The sequence below is a fragment of the Microplitis mediator genome, chromosome 4 (assembly GCF_029852145.1).
Source record: "Microplitis mediator isolate UGA2020A chromosome 4, iyMicMedi2.1, whole genome shotgun sequence".
NCBI lineage: Eukaryota > Metazoa > Arthropoda > Insecta > Hymenoptera > Braconidae > Microplitis > Microplitis mediator.
The window spans coordinates 13,028,314-13,054,020 of record NC_079972.1 but is presented as its reverse complement, the minus strand read 5'-3'; the positions used below and the strand labels follow the sequence as shown (position 1 = coordinate 13,054,020).

General features: G+C 30.5%; 1 protein-coding gene across 30 annotated transcripts in view; it reads left to right on the top strand.

Annotated features, from left to right (window-relative positions):
- LOC130666588 (plasma membrane calcium-transporting ATPase 2) overlaps positions 1 to 25,707 on the top strand; it is a 94,990-nt gene that overhangs the window by 46,123 nt on the left and 23,160 nt on the right. For 17 of the 30 annotated variants that reach the window (XM_057467724.1, XM_057467722.1, XM_057467714.1 and 14 more), the window contains one exon: positions 8,623 to 8,771. Coding sequence is in view for 13 of the 30 variants with exons in the window: in XM_057467735.1 (XP_057323718.1) it covers positions 8,790 to 8,946; positions 9,895 to 10,092; positions 10,177 to 10,409; positions 10,521 to 10,791; positions 12,093 to 12,128; positions 14,159 to 14,541; positions 14,841 to 15,325; positions 16,203 to 17,248; positions 17,322 to 17,539; positions 17,780 to 17,931; positions 23,283 to 23,415 (3,312 nt within the window). In the remaining 17 variants the exon portion in view is untranslated. Of the gene's footprint in view, positions 1 to 1,536; positions 2,643 to 8,062; positions 8,191 to 8,622; positions 8,947 to 9,894; positions 10,093 to 10,176; positions 10,410 to 10,520; positions 10,792 to 12,092; positions 12,129 to 14,158; positions 14,542 to 14,840; positions 15,326 to 16,202; positions 17,249 to 17,321; positions 17,540 to 17,779; positions 17,932 to 23,282; positions 23,416 to 25,707 lie in introns of those variants that run through there. The other 13 variants (XM_057467735.1, XM_057467736.1, XM_057467738.1 and 10 more) reach the window with 5 other exon arrangements.

Here is a 25,707-nt window from a genome sequence, read left to right as displayed (position 1 = left end):
AATAAAATTTATAAAAAAATCTCAAGTGCTCTCGTAAATCTTGAAACGTGTCTATTTTAGTGGTCTCGCAATTAAAATTGTATGAATTTAACAGTTAAATTAAATTTGCATTCGCGGTTGTGAAGAGCTGAGTAAAATTGAATTTCCTACTCAGTAATATGCAAGTAAGATTCAACAAAAAAAAGTCTTATTAATAAATAAATAAAAATATTAAAACACAAGAAAAAGAAGAAGAAGAAGAAAAAAAACGGAGCAGAATGAATTCATTAGAAAACTATTTTATATAACAGGCGTAATCTCAAACGCTTTACGAAAGAGCATTAATGCAGTAGCAGCAGTAAAAAAAAAAATGGATAAATAAAAAAAAGTACAAGTCCCCTTTGAACTTATTACATCAACTTTTATCTCATACTTTTTTTACCCTCGAAAGTTTTAGTCATCTTGACTGCACGCTCATTGTCTCCCGCAGCAAAATACCTCCGCCATTATATAAAACAATAACAATTAAAAAAAAACAAGTCTCGAACAAAAGAAAAAAAATGATAATCCGATAAGACGACTCATATATAGGGATAAAATCCGATGGCAGAAGAGTGTCACCGGTGACCTAGTCCTCGCTTATAGCTTGTATAGCTTTTTAGCTTCACAGCTTCATAGTCTCCAAGTTGACTCATCGTATCGTTGGATCCTGTCTCCTCATGCCTATAAAACCACGCGTCCCTGCGTCTAACAATTATTAAGTATAGATACACTCTATCATCAGCCAACGCAGCACTCCGCCGTTAAAGTCATTGATTACCACCCGTAGGTTTTGTCGCCATCACAATTACTCCCCTCGATCCCCTCGATGCGTGAGCCAGCATTATAAAAGATAATACCTCGCTATTAATTGCGACAATTTGTAAATTTAATTAACTGACCAGTTTTCGCGGTCGTTTATTTGAATTTAAAACCCGCTGACAATAATTAATAAAAATATAATTTTTATTTTTATTTATCTGACCTTAAAAGACGGCACAGTAGTACAAGGTCCGTACAAGTGCGGCAATAAATGAGTACGTTGGAGAAGCCTCGGCCGAGTAATGTAATGTATAGTAGGCATAGAACAGACAGTACAGAGGTTCGCAATTGAATAAGTGGAAGAGTCTGCGGGTTTCTATTCCGGCTCTGCCGGATTTTACTCAGTTTCTATTCGAAAAGACACATATATATGTTTATGTACTAAAGTATGTGTAATGGGTGTATGTGGATGTATATATGGTATATAATACAGTGTGTACAATAGTGTAGGGAGAAAGGAGTAACCCCAGTTGGGTATCTGAGGGCAAGGGAGGGATGAAAGAGGCGGCAGTCGGTGAGGGAGAAGCGGGTAGCGAAGGTGGGATAAAGGGGGCTGCTATATGAGCTTCCATGTTAGAAGAAAAAGTGAGAGAAAACCGTTTGTGGCGCAAGGGGTAGGTCGGACAAGGGTGCCGCAAGGGCGCTTGCTCTGCGCATGCGCTCGAGCCCCGGCCTTCTTTTGGCCGCCGCTCCAACGTCAGTCCGCCGGAGACCTCAGTCTCGTTGGTACCGTAGTTCATTACGGTTTTCTACTACTTTTATATATATACATATATGTATATATATATGTATATGTTAAAAATACATGTATAAATAATATCTATCTAGTGATTTCGGTTGGTGGTTCAGTAAAAGTCTCAGTGGCTGTGACTAAAGCTCTTGACCGCGCCTTTGTAAATTTCTACATATGTTTAAAATATATAAAGCGGAAGATAAAAAAAGGTCTCTGGTCTCGTGTACGATAGATGAAAAACGGCGTTGACTTGAAGGTATTTCGACAAGTTGAGGAAACCCAAGCTGAGGGAGAGACGTGGGAGTGTTTTGAGGCGCAGGAACTCAAAGTAGTTGTGAGTTTGCTGTGGAGTATAATTTCAGAAACGGGTTTGGCGATTGTAAGTAAACCACTAGTGCTCGATTGGAGTAGAAAAGAAGAAGAAGAAGAAGAAGAAGACGAGAAAGAGGAAGTTGTTGTAGTAGGAGGCACAAGGAGAAGTGGTGGCAGTCGCGGTATCGCTCGAGCTGGAAGTAGTCGGTTGTTATGGAACCAGACTACGAGTACTCGTGAGTGGTGTCATCGGGACAGTGAAATGTGGCACGAACTAGGATGGGCTTCGACGTGACATTGGAGAAGACATCAATTTAGCGAAGTAGTACTTGGATTTCACCGATCATTAATTCCACTTTGACTTATTTATTTTGTTATTGTTGGACATACACATACGCATGTCTATTATACACATAAATATTTTATTTATTTTTATTTTTAGTGTATGAGTGTGTAATTAAGTGGGTGGTTACACTTAAACTTAATAATCGTGATCGGGGATTAAAGATTTAAAAATAAATAATTTTAATATTGATGATAGTGGCGCGAGTGCTCGGCAGAAATAACGTGTTTAAATGTGTCGATCACGGTATAAAACGTGAGGACGTCCAAGGGACGGTGGCTGCTGTTGAAGAAGAAGAAGAAGGAGGTGAGGCCGAGTACAAGGTGGTGTTGGAAGTGGCGGAAAAGACGAAGGATAAAGAGGAATTGTGCGGAAGGTGGAGGCGGAAGAGGAGTTAGCGGCAAGTGTGTGTGTGTAAGTGTAATTTTAATTGATGACGATAATATATATATGTATGCATTACAAAAGTGTGCGTGTGTATGTGGAATTTCTTCTCGTCGCTCTTATTCTCTGCAAACGTATAATAAAATACTCGAGCGATTCGCGAGGCTCTTGCCTGAGCTTACGCACGCATATTCATACATTCATACATACTTATACACTATATATATATATAATCACATACATTGACATAGTTGGTGCTGAGGGGAGGGAGAGTAGACGGCCAAGCGTGGAAACGCGGTACAGAAGAGCCGATTTTATTTTTAGTGCGCATCGAAACGTAGAGAGAGGCCAGAGCGGTGGCGGCCCCAAGATCTCCCGACGTATGTCACATCGGAATTATATTATATTCTGATTCTGTTACTCGTGACCAGCTACCCTCTTTCTCTCTCTTTCTCTCACACACACATTTTTTATTTATCTCTACAGTTGATAGTTATATATATATATATTTTACTCGTAGCCCGGACACACCACGCCCGCGGATAAAATCACGCCGGTGAGTATTCCGTGCTTTTTCATCCCTCAGCAATAAATAATACACTTCCGTGTTTTTTATTTTTTTATCTTTTTGATACTCAGGCAGCCTGCACTCACCTACACACATCCATTTATATTTAATTATGTGCTGGTCGGCATCAATGCAAGAGTTGGTATCAATAAAAGCCAACGGAATGGATATTATGTAACCCTTAGACGACGACGACGGTCAATCTGAAGCCACGTTTAACTTTCCGTAGTATGCCTGGGCACATAACACATCTCTCTACGTCTTTCGCGCTTTACCACCGCGTCTGAACATTATTTCGGGAGTATCAGCCACTACACATACTCATCAACGAACTCACGAGCATCACCAGACCTCGAGAACACCAACGAGTAAGACGGAGACAGACATATATAACTAGTAGATACAGCCGGCGATATATGACTAGTAGATACAGACAGAAATATATGACTAGTAGATACAGCCTTTGAAACTAGTAGTCATGTGTTGAATTGTCCGTCCTCTGTCCGGGATACCAGACAAGATAAAACCTACACTTCATCTCCATCTTAATTTTCATCTTGATCTACATCTTTATTAACTTTATCTTTCTCTCCGATTAAGTGAAACATGACTCGCCACCTAAATTCCCAGCTCGCGTGCCCTTTTACTCACATCACTTCCTAAAACTATTTATCTTTTTATCTTTTCTGTATAATTTCCATTATCAGCAACTCAACCGAGGAAAAATAATTTATTTTACATACTCGAGGGTCGTCTAATGGCGTAACAATAAATAGGCCAGAGCAGAGCCGGCTAAATAAAATTAAGTCAAAAAAAAAAAAAGAAAAAAAGAAGGAGAATGAGAAATGGTTTATAATCACGGCCAAAAGCAGTGCACAGAAATTACTTTGATTGTCATGCCGTTGTATTCTTAACCAATTGACGTCAAAGCTTACTGATAAATTTGTTTTGTCGCTTTTATATATTTATGTAGCAATTAATTTTGCTCCTTGCTATCTCGAAAATTGATAACAAAGAGTTTTGTGGTGTATGTACGAATGAGGTCGATCAGACTACAGTAGTTGTGTATGTGTCAAGTATAATTGTTATTAAAAAATTTAATTGTGCGGATGATTTCTTATAAATATTATTTGTATTTTTATTTATTTTTAACTTCATTGTTTCGTATAAATATTACGTATTATATATCTATAATATGTACATATATATGAAAGCCATCCTCAACTAGTATGCTAACGATATTTTCTCAATGACAAAAACATATCAACGATTACCCGCGTTGTCATAACTCACAAAACTTGTCCGTACACTCGTTCATACGCGCGGTATTTTTAAAAACTCTACAGTACTTTGATAATACGAAAGTTTTTAATAATAAATGACAAGAGGAGTAAAATATTCAATAAGAATAAAAAAAAAATAGTGGGCATATAATTGAATTGAATTAACGCAAGTGCTCGCAATCTAATTGAAAATCACGTAACGCCTGTGTAGAAGCCGGCGTTTAATATCCAATCTGATGGCTGTAACTGACTATTATACCATTACTATTTCTATTGGTACAACTCAGCACATAACTCTATATCTGTCGGTTGAAAGTCTAAAGACTGTGATTGTAAGCGAGAATGAACCCGCGTTAGAGTACAAGTAAATAGAAAAGAGTCGCTAAGTCTACCCACGTCCGTTTGTTAAATAAGTCCTTAGGTGTTTTGCGTGCCACGTATCGTTACAATAAAATCATACCACCAGTCTCCGGAAGTGTAATTGCGCTCATTTAATACTGTCAATGTAACCGACAACCGTCTGTACGTGACATTTTAACTGATTTTTTTATATTGATATTTACTGCCAGTGGAATTTAATTTTTTTTTTCGTACTTGAAAAAAAAATTCTTGTAATTTATATATAGGGGAGGGAAGGGCAAAGGGGGGTACTAAGAAAATACCAAGTTTTCGAGGACTCAAATACGCTAAATCTTTTTTTTTTTAATGATATTCAAAGTAAATAGAAGAAATTTTTAGTTACCGGTGAAAAAAAAGGGTACCCCCTAAAAAAAGTAAAAAAAAAAAATTTCTGGATTTTAAAAGAATTTGATTAAGTTGAATTTTTTGTAAGTAATTTACATGAAGAAAAATTATATTTTACATATTTATTGGATACAAAAGAAGAAAAAAAATTTTTAATAGTTTTTATCATAAAACAAAAGTCATTAATATTTTGCAACTGACAATTGATTTTTGAAAAAGTTTACCAAAAAAAAATTCAAAGTAACGCCTAATTATATTTACAGAAGTGATTTTGGAATGTTTAAAAACCATTTAAAATATTAAATTTTTTTTTATCAAATTTTGAGGGTATCCCGTTTTGCCTACCCTACCCCCTTTTGCCCCCCCCCCCTCCCTTCCCCTACTTATTAAATATCATCGGTATCGAGTGTGATACGATTTTTTTAGTCGATACGAAATATTTTTGTTGATCTAAATAAATATTATCAATTTTTTTTTGTCCGTAATTAAATATTAATTTGAGTTTAAGTATGAGGATTTATCAAGTTGTTAATGAATCGAGAATGTTGATTGACTCGTTTCATCGGCGAGATAACTGATCGATAAGAGGACTGTCTTATAAGACGTGGACGTGGCACACTAGCAAACCAGCAGAGGGGAGCTTATCGTAGCACAAATACTCTACTATGTCGGTCAAATGGATAAAATAAACCATTAAATATTAAATATATATGTACATATCTATAGCTATATATATAAATTACATAAATGGATAACCCGATATCTATAGATATAAAGATAAACATTGATATATATATATTTGTGGTAGTGGTGTTGCTGGATGCGTGATGATTTAGATTCTATATAACATGAAACGTAAAGATTTCCTTGGGTCGATTTTTCACAGTACGCTCGCGTCATCACTCGTCGCTCGTTACTCTCAAGTTCTTCAATCGTCAATCTTCTCATATCATCCAATATCCGTGTCAGTGTTGGCGTGTATCCCACTCAGCTCAATACAATTCTACTCCACTGTAATTTTTTATCACCCATTCCCTCATCCAGTCTCTCCCTCTCTTCCTCTCCATTTTTTATCTCTCCCAGTCTCAATTTTTTTTATTTTATTTTTCTTACTTCGAAATTTATCAGTAATTATTTATATTTTGTTATTTAAATTAAACCTCCGGAGTTTGTGTCGTCCAAAGTACTCAGTTATTAAATAATTTTACAAACAGCAGTTATTAAATAGTGTCCATTATATACATATTTATATGTATATAAATATATACTAGTTTAAAATGTATATCGAAATTGCAATTCAAAATGATGTTAAGTTTTCATGTGACGTTTATGGAATTTAAAGGTTTCGTGTGAAAAATATTTAAAAATTCCCGCGGATTTGTGAGTCAAATAATTTTACATTTAATATTACTCATATATTTTTAAATATATCACATATCCCTGATTAAACAACTGAATTCGAGCGAATTAAAAATTTTAATTCTTATATATTCTGTCGAATTCTGCAGAATTCAACTGAATTGAAAATTTGAATTTGAATTAAACAGAATAAAACCGATTTAAAAATTTAAAATTCGTTTTAATTCAGTTTGATTCGGATTCAGAACCAGAAATTGGAGAATTAATCAGAATTAAACCGAATAGAATTATTTAAATTCGTTTTAATTTTGACAAATTCTAGTTTTCCTGCCGAATTATACAGAATTCATTTTCAAGTTAGGTACCGAATTAACAGAATTTATCTGAATTAAATGAAATTAAAAATTTAATTCTGTTTAATTCGATCGAATTCAGTTGTTTAATCAGGGATACTAGTCACAGTTAATAGTAATGGTAAAAAAATTTGAAAAAAAAAAGGAAATAAAATATTATCAATGTGCGAAGGTCCTCACACGTGACACAATTAAACCAACTACAAACAAATCAATGCTGAATGAAGTGTGTAAATATAATTATGAATGAAAGTAACAGCAGTAACAACAATAAAGTGTAGCAAGTATTATTAGATTAGTTTTTAAACATTTTTCTAGCCGTAGTTTTGTCTCTAGTCTCCATAATCAGTTTCATTATTTTTTAATAATATTTATTTCTATATATGTATACATATATATAAACCAATACAAATATTACATTACGTTATACATAAATTAGATAACGCGGAAAAAAAAAGTTACCTTGAATGACGCACGAGTATGGCAATTAGTCACGATTTTTATTTTTTAATAGTTTTATAAATAAATAAATAAATTAATTCACAGTAATTCCAACTCGTCAATAAATTAATCATTTTTTTAAATCATCAATTAAATTTAAATATTCAAAATTTTTTTATGATCTTGTACTGATATTCAAAAGTATTTTTCGTAGTTGTCATTTATTCGACCAGAGGGAGTAACATTACAGGATTAAAATCATTATCACGATACTAAGCAACACATATCATACAAACATATAATATATATGTATATATATAAATATATGAATCATTTTTTATTGTATTGAGTCCAATACATGGAAATTTTATTTCAAAATATCAATAGATGTATAGGAAATAAAGTCGTCTGATTGTGAGTCACATCATATGGACTCATATATTTATATATACATATATACATATATATATATATATATAGATAATTGTTAGTGATAACAACTACTTGTGTGATTAAATTACATTAGTAAATAATAAAATTTATTTACATAAAATATACATACAATAGACGATATAGTTATTTATATGTATACATATATATATATATATATATATACATATATACTGTATATGAGCAGGAAACCTTCTGATTGGAGTAACCGGTGAAACCATGCGGAACTAAATGCCGCCACAACATATAATAATTTACACCCTAATACATCGTCCTCTGTTCCGTTATTTTTATTTTTATATATATACATATATATATACATATACATATATATAAAATTTAAAAAATTATACTTTGCTTAACATTGCAGTACTTTGGTGGTGAGTTAAAAAAATATTATTTGTATTAACAATTATTTATACACATATAAATATATATATATATACATATATACATATGTAATAAAATTTATCGCACCGGTTGTACAAATAATAACTTATTGTAATAACGAACAATTACTTTTTACAACTGGTATATTTGGAGCGGTCATTGAACGTTTTTTACTTAGCGATAGTGGATACATTTTTTTTTTTTTTATTATTATTAATAATTGCGTGTGCTGGTGACTAAGTGATTAAAATATTGTGAATTTTGAGGCTAGACCGAGTTGAACATAACCTAAAAATCACTCGCCGGGTATATTTTATTGTTATTATAAGTAATTTAAATTAATTTTCTAAGTAAATATTTAAAAATGTCTAACAAATAATTAACTGGGTAAATAATTTGAATATTTATTTGAATTATTTCAGCTGGTGGAATTCCGACATCTCGGAGCTCAAGGAAGTACAGATAAAATAGCCTCCTTGGCTTTGGAGACCGTAACATAGAGCTGGCATTTATTGCCAAGTAAGACTACTGTGATTATCACAATCATCAGTAGAAACGGAAAGCACTTGGTGGATTTAAATACTCGAAGATGGCGACGATAGACGGAAGACCGGCCCAATATGGGATCACTCTCAAACAGCTACGAGAGCTCATGGAGCACCGAGGGCGCGAGGGTGTTAACAAAATAAACGCTCTCGGTGGTGTGCAGGAAATATGCAAAAAGTTGTACACCTCGCCGAGCGATGGTGAGTTTTGGAAAATTTACTTTTGTTCTAAGGGCATTCAGAATAGTGTGGACTTTTTTTAAATATTCGATGACCTTGAACTGTCAAAGTATTCAAATTTTGTCAAGTGATTAAAGAAAAGTTTGATCTCGATAAAATTTCAAGTTGTCTTTTTTTAAATTAATTTTAAAAAAGTGGGGGCACTTCTGTTGCCCCATATAGATTTTAAAAAATTAATTACAGTTATTATCAACTAGGAGTCAAACAGAATTTGTCACATAAATTTTAGTAAAATCTTAATGTCAAATTTTGTAAGCCAAAATTTCTTTCAACTCCTAATTAATGTCAACTGTAAGTAATTTTTAAAAAAATCTATATCTCGGTACAAGTTTATCTCCACTGTCTTTTTTAAAATTAATTTTTAAAAAGTGGGAACACTTCTGTTGCCGGCATATAAATTTAAAAAAAATTAACTACAATAGTTATCTATTAGGAGTCAAACAGAATTTGCCACATAAATTTTAGTAAAATCTTAATGCCAAATTTTATAAGTCAAAATTTCTTCCAACTCCTAATTGATGTCAACTGTAAGTAATTTTTGAAAAAATCTATCTCGGTAAAATTGCATCTCCGCTGTCTATTTTAAAATTAATTTTCAAAAAGTGGGAGCACTTCTGTTGCCGGGGTATAGATTTAAAAAAATTTAATTACAGTTATCAATTAGGAGTCAAACAGAATTTGTCACATAAATTTTCATAAAATCTTAATGTCAAATTTTGTAAGCCAAAATTTCTTTCAACTCCTAATTGACGTCAACTGTAAGTAATTTTTTAAAAAATCTATCGGCAAAATTGCAATTCCGCTGTCTTTTTTAAAAATTAGAGGCACTGTCAGAACGGCCAGTTAGTTTTATATTATCGTCGCTAAGAGTCGACAGTTAATGCAATTAATTGTTTATTTGCTTGTCAGGTCTCAGTGGATCATCGGCGGACATGCAACACAGGCGAGACACATTTGGTTCCAACATGATACCTCCAAAACCACCTAAAACATTTCTCACGTTAGTGTGGGAAGCTCTCCAAGATGTTACTTTGATAATCCTTGAAATAGCTGCGTTGGTTTCGTTAGGTCTTAGCTTTTATCACCCAGCGCCTCAAAAGAACGACGGTACGTCTGCCAATACTTTACTTAACTTTCAATTATTAAATAGTATCGCATATTTATTTATTTAAATTATTTACCAATCAACAGATGATGTTAAATTAGATGAAGACGAAGCTAAATACGGTTGGATTGAAGGTCTTGCTATTTTAATATCCGTAGTTGTGGTTGTGTTAGTTACAGCATTTAATGATTACTCAAAAGAAAGGCAGTTTCGGGGTTTACAAAATAGGATAGAGGGTGAACATAAATTTGCTGTTATAAGACAAGCAGAAGTCAAGCAAATTTCCGTATCTGATATCGTGGTGGGCGATATTTGTCAGGTATATAAAATATAAATTATTTAAAACCCACGGATTTAACTTGTGACGGACAGCTGGTAATTTATTATTAACTACAGATCGCTAATAAAAAGTTGTATTAATTATAAACAGATAAAATATGGAGATTTGCTACCGGCGGATGGTCTTCTGATACAGAGTAATGATCTAAAGGTCGACGAGTCAAGTTTGACTGGTGAATCGGATCACGTTAAAAAAGGCGAAGCCTTTGACCCGATGGTGCTATCTGGTACACACGTGATGGAGGGCTCAGGAAAAATGCTCGTGACAGCTGTGGGTGTTAATTCACAGGCTGGTATTATCTTCACGTTGCTTGGTGCTGCTGTTGATCAACAGGAGCAGGAAATTAAGAAGATGAAGAAAGGTATGACACTTGCTTTTGTACTTCAAACGTACAAAGGCTGCCCTCTTTTATCATTATTATTATTAAATATATAAACCAGGTTTGCTTGCCTCTTTGCCCGCTACTTTTTACGTAAAATTATTTTACCACAACTTTAATTACAACTTTTTTATTTATAATTATAATTATAAATCATACGATTAAGTAGCGGACATTTAATTTTATTACGGCATGAAAACTGCTGAGATCTGACGTATGGAACAACCAATGGACGCATGGATTTTAGTATTTTATTTAAATATTATGTTATTATTTTAGTGGACACTAAACTAATAATTAATAATATAATTAATTATTATTTATTATTTATAAAATAACGAGCTCGGGATATATTGAATTTACGTTGATTATGATAACCATATTTTTAAAGCATGCTACTATTGCATTTAATATTCTTTTAGTGAATTTAATATACAACTTTTTTTTATGCCTGAGTTATCCTTGACTTGTTCGAGTCTACGAGTTTTATTATTTATTAATTACTACAGGCAAATGCTTTAATTAAATTTATTTTATTTGTTAGTGATATTATGTTAGTGCTATTATTTTTTTTTTAATTTTAAATAATTCATTGTATTCATTACACACCTATATTTTTTATTTATCAACATTCTTACTGTCAATTCACGTTTACATCAGCAACACAATATTTAGCCACATAAACTTATAAATTTTTATAATTTACGGCCGGAATATCATGAGAATTTAAAATAAATTTAAATTTGAATTACAGTATCACAAAATCAATGATGATTAATATCTATATATATTATATATTATTATATTATCAATGTCCCTGTGATAAATTGCACTGACTTAATTTCCTATCGGACAGTTTCAAAATCAATCTATTTATCATTTATTTATTTATATATTTTTTAAATCATTTATCACTTTGTTTTTGTCTATTTTATTTATATATTTTTTAAAATACATTATACTTATTATTATCATAAGCTGATTCACTTAAAACGCTAATAATAGCAATTCTCAAGCTGTTCATCAGCCTCGCCATCTGTTCATTGTTGCTCCTCTGTTCAGAAAAAGAAAAAAAAAAAATTCAACTTTCACATCAGCTATTACGACTAATTAAAGACCAAACTAATCTATTTAAATAAATAATTATTAACTATAATAACATTTAATTGACAAAAGAAATTTTCTAATCAAAGAAAAAAAAAATTACTGATAGTCAATGTTTTTAAGCTGACCAAAACGTTGCTAATGAATTTTTTGTTTTTGCATGTGATTTTGTTGTCTAGAAGCTAAAAAGCAGCGGAAGAAGAAGTCTCTCCCAGGTGATTAATAATTACATTCTATTTTTTTTTTTAATTTAAATTCGAAAACTTTTTAATTCAACTCTATTAAATTTAGCCACGTATTTTATATATAGAAAGTAAGAGACCCAGTACCCGATCAGGGAACTAGTACACGATCACTTCATGTATTTGTATATTTATATTTAATTAAATTTAGTAAATATACATGTACAAATATATGAGTGATTGAGTACTAGTTCACTGATCAGATAATAGTTCCCCGATCGGGTACTAGTTCCCTGACTAAGTACTAGATCTGTTACCTAATAGACATACAAGTAAATGAAGTGATCGAGGACTAGTTCCCTGATCGGGTACTAGTTCCTTGACTAAGTACTAGATCTGTTACCTAATACACATACAAGTACATGAAGTGATCGAGTACTAGTTCCCTGATTAAGTACTAGGTCTTTTATCTAATAGACATACAAGTACATGGAGTGATTGGGTACTAGTTTCCTAATCGGGTACTAGTTTTGGCAGTGTTACAATTCTACTCAAGGGAAGTAGCTACAACTCTACTCACTCACAACTTTACTCAGCTTCAACTCTACTTACGTATTTTAGCCTATCGGTAAAATAGCAATTCTTTGTGAGTAGAGTTGAAGCTCAGTAAAGTTGTGAGTGAGTAGAGTTGTAGCTACTTCCCTTGAGTAGAGATGTTGTGAGTAGAATTGTAACACTGCTCTAGTTCCCTGATCGGGTACTACACGGAGAGAAATGTCAAGTAAATATGCCTATGGCAGCATAGTAATAATTAAATTACTCTATAGTTTGTATAAGCAGTCACATAAGAGCGGCATGACACAAACTATAGAGTAATGTAATTATTACTATGCTGCATAGGCATATTTACTTGACATTTCTCTCCGTGTAGTTTCTTGATCGGGTACTAGTTCTGATCGGGTACTAGTTCTCTGATTTAGTACTAGATCTTTTATCTAACAGACATACAAGTACATGGATTGATCGGGTACTAGTTCCCTGATCGGGTACTGGGTCTCTTCTTACTGTCGAATTTACTTCAATAACCGGTTATTTTTAAAAAAGTATATAGCAAATGTAAATATTAATGAAATTATTTATTTAAAAGAAAGAAATTTTTAAAACAAAACTCTACATGCCACATTAGACTCATTCACACCCCCAATATTACGTACGAAACAAATCATTTTATTTGTTACATCATTTATATGTATGTTGGTTTATTCTTTCTTTTGTTCATAAATTAGATAAACCTCTTACATCAATATGTACAAATATCACTGGGTGTATGTACCATTTGTGGTGATTTTTTTCTTGCACTCAACAAAATATTCATTTAAAAAAAAAAATCTAAAAAAATCTAAATGTTCGAGATATTTTTTCCTCCCTCTGCATTTTATGATTGACTTCCTGTTTGCTACATAGATAATGCAGTTCATAAATATATAAATATATATAGTTACCACTTAAATATGTTTATACCTAACACTGTTCGTTTTTTTCGTCCGTTCCTTATTTTTAAAAATAATAATGTCGTATTTTATATATTATTTAGTTACGTTTTTAAAAGTTTTTATTGTCAACCTAAGAGCTACTTTAACTAATAATTTATTTTGAATTACCAATCGAGCCCTGAACCCGTGTTATTTATTTTTAAACTCGTTTTAAAACTAACGAATACTAATGACGTAGAGAGAATTCAAAGTTTCAAGGTTTTCATTATTATTTGTTACAACTATTCCTATTATTATTTTTTATTTACCTCTAGTTCAAGAGTAGTGTATAGTTAAATTATCCTACTTGACAGTTATAAGAACAACCAGCCGCTTTACAGCAAAATGTGAATGACACGCGGACAACTAAAGCAAACCGTGAAACTTTGAAACAACAAAAAAGTCAGCCCTTTTCTTTTATTCTTATTTTTAATTCTCTATTTTTATAATTATTTTCCCAGAGACAAAAGTCTGAACTAACGTTTTTTTATTTTTTTCTTTTAATTTAAAATATAAATATAAAAAAAATAGGAGACGAAGCCGGAGAGATCACGGGCAATAGTCACCCAGGAAGCGGCGGAAGTGTAAAACAACATGACGGAGAAAATCACGCGGCCCCATCAGGTGGCGGTGGACATGCTGATGGAAAAAAAGAAAAAAGTGTATTACAAGCCAAGTTAACAAAACTTGCAATTCAAATTGGATATGCCGGATCAACAATTGCTGTCCTGACAGTTATTATTTTAATTGTACAATTTTCCGTTAAGAAGTTTTACATTCAAAAAGCGGCATGGAGTAGTGTATACATAAATAATTTTATACGACACTTGATCATTGGTGTTACCGTGCTTGTGGTTGCTGTACCGGAAGGTCTTCCACTCGCCGTTACGTTATCTCTTGCCTACTCGGTCAAGGTTATTATTTTTTTTAAATTACTTATCAACTAAAAATTGCATGCGATAGTAAAATTACTTAACTTTATTTAAAATCAATGTCTTATCGGTGCCCGAGCTTTGAGTTTTCTATGAACGTATTAATAAATATTTAAAAGTAAACTTTCGCTACAAGAAAAGCGTTTCAGTAAATAAATTACTTATTCAGTAGACAGAAGAGCAATGAAAGCTTCTGGTAGATAAGTAATGAGTAAACTCGAAGCTCCACTTGGACGTTGATTGTTAAGTAAATTGTCTAATGTCGGATTATTTGGTAACAGAAAATGATGAAAGACAACAACTTGGTACGGCATCTGGACGCCTGTGAGACGATGGGTAATGCAACAGCGATTTGCTCCGACAAAACGGGTACTCTTACGACAAATCGTATGACTGTTGTCCAGTCGTACATATGCGAGAAGCTCAGCAAAACAATACCGCCGTTTTCTGATTTACCGAGTCACGTTGGAAATTTAATTGTACAATCAATTTCTATTAACTCGGCTTACACGTCCAGAATAATGCCCTCGCAAGATCCCACCGAGCTACCGATGCAGGTCGGCAACAAAACCGAATGTGCCTTACTTGGATTTGTACTGGCAATGGGCCAGAATTATCAAACGGTACGGGATGATCAACCAGAGGAAACATTTACGCGTGTATACACATTTAACAGTGTTAGAAAAAGTATGTCTACTGTTGTTCCAAGACCCGGCGGCGGTTACAGGCTTTTTACCAAGGGTGCTTCCGAGATCATCATGAAGAAGTAATTTCTTTGGGTTATTTTTATGTCATAAGTAGGGACAAGATTTTTGCCTTATTTTTTAAATGAGTAGTTCAAATTTTTGATATTACGAGAAAATATCGGTCTTAGTAAAAAAGTTTTCGAACAAAAGTTGCAGGAAATTTAATTTTATTAAAAAAATGTCTCTTATGATTTTCTTATACGATCAATATTTTCACTGCAATGCAAAAATTAAGATTCATAATGAGTGATTCAAAATTTTGTTAGTTATCAAAATCTTAATTTTGAAACTACGGCTTTCTTACTAGTCCTAAAGAAAAATTATAAGAGACATTTTTTTTATAAAATTGAATTTCCTACAACTTTTGTTTGAAAAATTTTTTCATAAAACCAATATTTTCATTGCAATTAAAAAATTAAGATTCATAATGACTGATTCAAAATTTTGTTAATTATGAAAATCTTAATTTTGAAACTACGGCTTTCTTACTAGTCCTAAGAAAAAATTATAAGAGACATTTTTTTTAGCAAATTGAATTTCCTATAACTTTTGTTCAAAAAATTTTTTAGTACGACCAATATTTTCACTGCAATTCAAAAATTAAGATTCATAATGAATGATTCAAAATTTGTTAGTTATGAAAATCTTAATTTTGAAACTACTGCTTTCTTACTAGTCCCACGGAAAAATTATAAGAGACATTTTTTTTAGAAAATTGAATTTCCTACAACTTTTGTTTGAAAAATTTTTTAATAAGACCAATATTTTCCCCGTAGTATAAAAAATTTCACACCACTAATTATTAATTATTTTTAAATTAACGCAAAAATCCTGGCCCTCGTCATAGTTATAAGTAATAGCTGTTGTTATGTATATATATGTATATATTTTTTGTAGATGTGCCTTTATTTACGGTCGCGACGGACATTTGGAAAAGTTCACCCGTGAAATGCAAGATCGTCTGGTTAAAAATGTTATTGAGCCAATGGCGTGTGACGGATTGCGTACTATTTCAATAGCATACCGCGATTTTGTACCCGGGAAAGCTGAAATAAATCAAGTACACAGTGAGGGTGAGCCCAATTGGGAAGACGAAGAAAATATTGTTAATAATTTGACGTGTTTGTGTATCGTTGGTATTGAGGATCCCGTAAGACCAGAAGTACCAGAGGCAATAAGAAAATGTCAAAAAGCTGGTATAACAGTACGTATGGTCACGGGTGACAATATAAATACCGCAAGATCAATAGCATTGAAATGTGGTATATTTAAACCAAATGAAGATTTTCTTATACTCGAGGGTAAAGAGTTCAACAGGCGAATAAGAGACAGTAATGGTGAAGTTCAACAGCACTTACTGGACAAAGTTTGGCCAAAATTAAGGGTACTGGCACGTTCATCACCCACCGATAAGTATACTTTGGTAAAAGGTATTATCGATAGTACTTGTTCAGTCTCACGCGAGGTTGTCGCTGTCACGGGCGACGGTACTAATGATGGACCGGCGTTAAAAAAAGCCGACGTTGGTTTCGCGATGGGTATAGCTGGTACAGATGTTGCTAAAGAAGCTTCCGATATTATATTAACAGACGACAACTTCTCGTCAATTGTTAAAGCCGTGATGTGGGGCAGAAATGTATACGACAGTATAGCTAAATTTTTGCAATTTCAATTGACAGTAAACATTGTCGCTGTTATTGTTGCATTCATTGGTGCTTGTGCTGTCCAAGATTCACCTCTCAGAGCGGTCCAAATGTTGTGGGTTAATTTAATTATGGACACACTCGCGTCACTTGCTCTGGCTACCGAATTACCTACACCGGATCTTTTGCTTCGTAAACCCTACGGGCGTACGAAGCCGCTTATTTCCAGGACAATGATGAAAAATATTCTGGGCCAAGCTATTTATCAACTGACTGTTATTTTTACGCTTCTCTTTGCCGGTAAATTATTATATTTAATTAAATATTTACTTGTCGTTTTATTTTATTTATAAACTTTTATATTTTACACCAGGTGACAAGATGCTCGATATACCCACTGGTCTAGGTGTTGCTGAAAAAGGCGGTGGTGCACCAACCCAACACTTTACGATAATTTTCAATACCTTTGTCATGATGACCCTCTTCAACGAATTCAACGCGAGGAAAATTCACGGTCAGCGTAATGTCTTCCAGGGAATATTCACCAACCCCATCTTCTACTCTATTTGGATCGGGACAATGTTATCCCAAGTAAGTTCACTCCTTAAATATCCCCGTCAATTTTTCATAAATTTATTTCATTTTTTCTACAATAAATTTTAAAATTAATAAATAATTTTGCTCTCATTTTTTATCTCAATGTCTATTGTAAGTTTATCAGAAGTCTCGATGTCTGTTTATAATTTTGAAAAATATTGAGAACATTTAAATTCAAATCTAATTCCCACAGCCGACAATTAATGAATATGTTTTTTTTTATTCCTACTTTAGGTTGTTATCATTCAGTATGGAAAGATGGCATTCAGCACAAAAGCTCTAACTCTAGAGCAATGGTTGTGGTGCATATTCTTCGGAATTGGTACGTTAGTGTGGGGCCAAGTAGTTACAACAGTTCCTACAAGAAAGATTCCTAAGATACTCTCGTAAGTCATTTTTATTATTCCATATTATTACGATACTTAGTTGTCTCTCGATAAAATATTTTTAAAAATAATAACAACAACAATAACAATAATAATTGCAATTAAAGATTTTAAATAATCGGTAAATACTTGAAATGACTTTTAATCATGAGTTTATTTATTCGAAATCCCTTTAAATAATAATAACAATAGTAATAATTTCGGCATATGTTTTTTTTTATATGGAAAAATAAATTGATTATTCTAGAGGAACTTGGATGAACGACTCAGTGATTTATATGTTGATTTATGTTAATTTAACGGTGCACTGACGTTCATATAATTTCCGATGAATAATCGTGTACGTCGCTGTGTACATAATTACAAAGATAATTATTTAATAATAAATAAATAAATATATTTATTTATTGAATAAAGTAAAGTCAAGTAAAATAGATTTTTATGATAAATTTTATACTAGGGATGTGCGAATATCTCGAGCTTACGAATTATTTGCAGTCAATCGAACCGAATTTTTATGTAAATGATTGGAACGTTTTCGGGGAATGAAAATAAAAAAAGTAAAGAATCTACTGGATCTAGATTTTGGAAATGTTTCGTATTACTAGTATGTCAAACGTAAATTGCAATCGGTCCAAATTACCCCTCACGTCGCTTTTAAGCAGTAAAATTACATAAATTTTTTTTATTTTCGTTGAGTGAAAAACGTTCCGATCTTCAGGTACATGAATTTTTTCGAATTTGTAAGTTTTCGGACTAGAACATTTTCGATTTATCCATAAATTTAATAATTTTATTTTTAGCGACGATATTGTAACTTTTTTTCTAGTGATTCAAATTTTTATCTGAGCTCTATCCATTTTGAAAATTACGAGTGTGAATGTAGCAGACGCCAGACAAATTTAAAATTATAAATAAATAGAATAAATAATTAAAAAAAAACATTTACAAAAAATGCATTTGTTGATTTCAAAATTTTTTTAATGCGCATTTTTTCAAAATTTTATTTTATTAATTGTCTACTCGACTTATTAATAATTTTAAATTTGTCTGATGTCTGCTACATTGACATTCCAAATTAAGCTCTCTATTAAACAAAAATTAATATTTGAAAGCTGATCAGAATTTACACGATTCGATTAAATAAATTTGAAGAAACAAATAATTCAAAACTTTTTGACAATTCGAAAATTGTAGAGTCCTTCGAAATTTTTCGAATTATTTTATTCGAAATTCTAATCTTTATATTCGCACACCCCTAATATTTACGTATACACTAGATGTATATTTTCAGTGTGTAGGATATATATATATATAAAGTCGGATATATATATTTATATTGATTAACTTTTTTCTCTCTTTATTTTATTTAATTATTAAATTACTTGTTCGTAATGTCCAGCCACGATAATTAGCCACTCATAGCTTTCGTATTCCCCCTTTAGTACGTGGTAGTAGCCTATGCATGCTAGAATTATCTCAAACACACGCTAATCGAATAATATAACACTCAAACGGGTTTAGTTATAATACTTAAGAGCTGCCTTTTTTTTTCTTTATTTATTTATCTATTTAATTTTTTTTTTACTCTATATTTCTCTGCCACTTTTTTTTTCTTCACATTAACTCTTCTGCTACCATTTCGCTTTTATATATTTCAAATATAATATATAATAATTAAATATAATTACTAACTAGCATTAATAGAAAAACGAAATTTTAGCATAATTATATTTTTATTAATGATCCTGAAGTTCCATGACAATTAAAAATTTTTTTCAAAAAATAAATCACAAAAAAAAAAAAAATCTAAAAATACGCACATGTAGAAAATTTAAAAAACTACAGGTGCAATTTTTTAAAATATTTTTTTTTTCCAATTTATCGTTTAAAATAAATTTCAAAAATTATTAAACGTCGGCTAACTTCAGTATCATTTTTAATTAAATAAATAATACAAAAAATGTTGATGAAATTTTTAAATAAATATATATATTGATATTATACATTAAAAATTTTATCAAAAATATTAATAATTAACCAACTTTCCTATCCCTTATGCCTGTAAATTTTTAACACTGAATGTTGCATGAAAACAGCCGCCAAAATATAAATAATTACAGATATCAACTACGTACTTGTTTGTATATAATATATATAATATAATCTACTGACAATATCAGCCTATGGTTTTTTATTTGTATTAAAAAAAAAAAAAAAAAATTCCACGGTCGAAATCGTGGGTTAAAATATATATAAATTAATACGGTCGTTGTGGTTGTCGAGTGATAATCAAATATATATTTAATAATTGTCCATACTCTCGCGCACGGTGTTGGATAAATCCACAATTCGCCGAATCTCACTTATTGATTCGGTGAAAGTCTGCTTATACTTCCATTCTCTGTCCTGCGCGTCCTCTATTTTTATTCATAAAAATCAAATTCTTATTCTATCATCTATTATATTTTATTTTAAACCTCTGCCTCCTCCTTATTCATTTTCTTTATCAATTATATCCAGAAAAAATATATGAATAAATAGTAATAATGAGGCTGTAAAATCATTAATAAAATTATTTGTAATCAATGCCATTAATTAATAAATTATTAAATCCTACTCCATTAAAAAAACTTTAAAATAGTAATTAATTTAATTATATTACTGCGCTAATGCGCTCTGATGTTAATAATAATAATAAAATAGTAATGACCGATAGATTTATTACAAAGTTGTGCTACTTAAATCTTGGAAAGCTATCCAATGCTTATTCCAAGAGCCAATATCCGACTAAGCATTTAAAAATAATAATAAAAAAAAAAAAAATGCATTTCCGCGAGTCGTTATCGGTAGCGAGTAAAGTGACATAAATCGTGTGTAATTTATGAGGTATGAAAATAAATAAAACATTTAATGCAAGTGTGATTAGTCTCGTTAACTCGAGAGTACTTGATAAATATATAATTTAATATTAATGTTGAATATTAATATAATATCAAGGCTTTAATTTATTATTTAAGAGTACTTCCGTATACGCATGTATACTCTGATATATATAAATATATCGGTAACTAACACAATTACTACTGTCTATATTAAATACTAATATATCGCGTTACTAATTACAAAAGGACTCATATTTTTTACGCCCTTTTGACTTTAGAATCCTGAAGCCAAAAAGGATTAGGATTTTTTTTATTATCAATCGTTTTGGAGATTTTAAAGCTCAAAATTTTAAAAGAAATTTGAAAACTGTAAGGGCGTAATTTAAATTAAACGCCCTTAGGCTTTCACGTTTTTTTTTAATTTTGAGCTTTAAAAAATCTACGCAAAAAAAAGTATTTTTTTGCGTAAGAAAAATTTTTTATTCTGAAATGAAAATAAAAATTTTATTAGACTTGAAAAAATTTCTTGGCTCATTAAATTTTTTTTTACTTCCAAAAATTTTTTCTTACCCCAGAAAATTTTCGTTTTCAATTCATAATGCAAAAAATTTCTCAGGGTATGGAAAAATTTTCTTGGGGCAAGGAAATGATACTGAAGTTAGCAGATAATTAAAAATTTTTGGATTTTTGTTTCAACAAATAAATTACAAAAAAAAAAAAAAAAATATGTACTTGTAGAGAATTTAAAAAACTGCAGATGCAATTTTTTAAAATATTTTTTTTTTAATAATTTATTGTCTAAAAAAAAATCCAAAAATTATTAGACGTCGGCTAACTCCAGTATCATAAGTTAGCCGGGGTCTAATAATTTTTGGAATTTATTCAAAATCATAAATTATAAAAAAAAAATATTTTAAAAAATTGCACTCATAGTTTTTTTAATTTCCTACATGTGCTTTTTTTTAGTTTTTTTTTTTTTGCAATTAATTCGTTGAAAAAAAAATGCGAAAATTTTTAATTGTCTACTAACTTCAGAATCGTGATACTAAAATTAGCCGACGTCCAATAATTTTTGCATTTTTGTTTTAACGACTTGATTTAAAAAAAAAAATATTTAAAAAAATTGCACCTATAGTTTATTAATTTTTCTACATGTGCATATTTTTATTTTTATTTTTTTTTTAAATCAAGTCGTCGAAACTAAAATTCGAAAATTTTTAACTGTCTGCTAACTTCAGGATCATTCAGAATCATGGCCAGGAAACTTTTTTTCCTTTTTTTCTGCCCACAAAACGATTGGCGATGGAAAAAAAAATACATCCTTTGAATTTTAAGGATCTTAAAGCCAAAAGGGCGTAAAAAATTACGTCCTTTTGGAATTAGTAACGATATATAACAATAATAATACACATTATTGACACTGGTATACTTAATCATTCACTCGGCGACGTAAACGACCATTTACCCTCATGATTATCATTAATTTCATGTATCATTAAATTGCTTTACTAACATTTATTTAACTACTCATAAATATATATATATTTTTTTCAAATTTATGTAAACCCTTCAATCCTCTCATTCATTCACTCTCGCAAACATTAAAATATGTAATAAAAATAATAATGGTAATCAATAATTAATATAACACTTGTCTACGAAGCTGTACGATACACTTTTTGTTACCTTATCGTTGTTTATTTATCTTACTAACATTTATATTTATTATTATATAATCTGTCTACGTACATTTTATTTATTTACACTTATTTGGTCTATCGCTTTTGTCTGTCTTTATATATAAATATAAATAATATATATTTAAATGTGTCAAAGTTTTTTAAACTTTTATTACAATAATTACATTTATAAATAATTTAGTCAATTATAATTAACGACTTTATTAATTAAATTAAATTAAATTTATTATCAGTTTTGAATTTTAATTCGCCTAATTTTTTAATTAATTACTCGGTATTAAAATTAATAATTATTTTTTATATACGAATATTTAAATAAATATGAAACAATGACACATTTATATATATATTATTTAATTAATTTATTTTTTTATTTATGTATTTTCTTAATCTTTATTCTTAAAACTCTATCGTTTATATTTTCTCGTCTCAACTTTCGCTTACTTTATATTTTTATATCTTTACTAGTAATTTTTTTATTATCTTACTGTACACTAAACTCTTTAAATTTAAACTAAAATCTCATAACTTTTGATTGCTATTTTGCTAAAAAAAAAATACTAAACACTACACGTGCTAAAGTGAGGGGAGCGAAGGGCGTACGGACAAAAAAATTTAATTATCAACGGATCCGATTTGTTCTTAATACGAAACGTCTAAAGTTTTTATCATTAAAATAAATTCAAAATTAACAAACATAAAAAAAAAAATAATTAAAAAAACGGATCGAGTTATGAAGAACTGGTTTAATGTTTTTTAAAAACAGATGGGGCCGCGGCCAGCCGGATGATATCGGTGCTATCAATCTAGGAGACGAGAAATTCGACCCAGACTCGGATAAAAAGCCGCGCGCAGGACAAATTCTATGGATCCGTGGTCTAACACGGCTACAGACTCAGGTAACTATCCTCATGTCACTCATAATCACCACTCAAAGTCAACATTATCAGTTCCTCTCACATAAAGGTACACCAAAACCTATTAAATTTATAATTTATAATTTTTTAAAAAATCAATTATTTATCTAAGGGACCAAAGAGAATAATAAATAAAATCCTGGGGCTGATAATTGACGCTCCGCTCCATTTATTTTCTAGGTAATTTAGGAGTACGCGTTCGACAATTGTCGAATTAGAAAAAAAAAAGAAATTATTTAACCAACACGTTATCACTTACTCTCCCTTTTTATTTTTACTGTTAATTTTTATCATTTTTTATTTATAAGTATTTTTTTTTACGTCACTTCAGTTTTTAAAACTTGCGCAGAATAATATTTTCACCACTACTTCATATTTTATAATTTATTTCAAAATTTTTATTTTGTCGATACTTTAAAAATTTAAAAAAAATTCCCGCGTTTTTTTATCAACGTCACAAATTTAAATTATTAATGTTTATAAAAAATGGTATTGGTGAAAAATTTATTTTAAACATGCGTTTGCGTAAAATCGTAACAAAAAATCCAGTCTTACATAACAACCACACCCGCAGACACACACAAACAATTTAAAAAAAAAACAAAAGGTAATGAAAATAATTTTGAATTAAAACTGGAGTGAAAATAATTACGATTCGCGCATACGCAAGCAAGCTCATTCGTCATTTGATAACGACAATTATTTATTAGGCGAGTTAAATATATAAATATAAATAGGAAATCGTTCGACTCGTGTTTGTATGCTACGTTGTCTAGGTCAGTGGCACGTACCCACGTTTATTAGATCCAATAAATAAAAAAAATCGTTATTCAAACTAAACTCGCAAACAAAAGTTTAAAAATAAATATAACAATAAAAAAAGTCCTTTACGATATCCCAATTCCCCATGTATCGTTTTTTTTTGTTTTATTATTTTTACGTGAAACAACTTCGCAAACAGAAGGGAGATGACCCCGCGGCGAGTTCGGGTTCTTGTATAATTCCGCGTGATTACTTTGTTTCCGATAACCAATTCCATTATATATCACTATTGTCGAATGTATGTATATATATATACATATATACAAGTTTATTATTATATACCTTGAGCCCTATTCATATGCAACATTTGAATTTATCCTCATTCCCATAATACCTCCATGATCCTTTGCGATACGATGAAGAATCATGCAAAAAAATAAGAAAAAAAAGTATTTTCTTCCCATGATCTTTATTATTTTTGCATTAAATATTTAAATATATACTTGGTATATATATTTATTTATGCTGATGAGAAAACAAGTTTATTTTTGACGTATTTATTAATTATTATTATGTTAGTTTTTTTTTTTTATATAAGTTTACTTATTTTCCCGTGTAAATATATTTCGTAGCGGGTAGCAAAGACGGTTTAGTGCTTGAGCCTGGTCCCTCGTAGTTTATTTAAACCGTAGATCTAAAATATTTTAAATAAAGAGATTGTGTACATAAAGAATAAATTAAAAGTAAAGTAATTGTAGAATTAAATTTTAAAAAATGATAATTTATAAAAAGCCGCGTTCCCTCGTCTCTTTTCTATTAGTGTCCATTTTTTATGGCATCTCTATCATTTATTGACGAGATTTTTAATTATTATTTTATGGTTTTTAATTATCTTTAATTTACACTCGTCATTAAATTAGTTTTTTTCATATAAGAAAAATATCAGCCAGGTTCACTCATATATTTTTTTAAAATTAGAAATGGTCTACGCAGTCCGCCATTATGTCGTTACAAAATATAAAATTAAAATTTTAAAAAATTCACCTCCGTTATTAATTACAAAAAAATTCTGGGTTAATTTTAGTTTTTAAAACTAAAAATTGACCCTGACTACATCTGTAACTTCGCTCTCATTCTTTCTCTTACTTTGTATTTTTCATTTTTTTTCAGTATTTCTTTCTTTTTTTTTTTAAATTCAAATATTCAAAACCCATCTCTTTTCTTTCTCTCTCTCTTTTTTCTCTTGTTATACACACAATACACGTGCGTTCGCGCAGTCACACTTTTTTCTCGGTTACCCGATAATTAAACCGAGTGTGATTTTTACTCTATTGTGCAATGAGCAAAAATTATTTATAACTTTATTATTAGCAAAAAAAATTCATATTTAATTATTAATAATTCAACAAAAAAAAAAATAAATAATTAAAAAATTTTAATCACAATTTTTTCTAACAATAAATTTTTTTTAAAAATCAATTTATCATTTCACCTGAAAAAAAAATAATATTT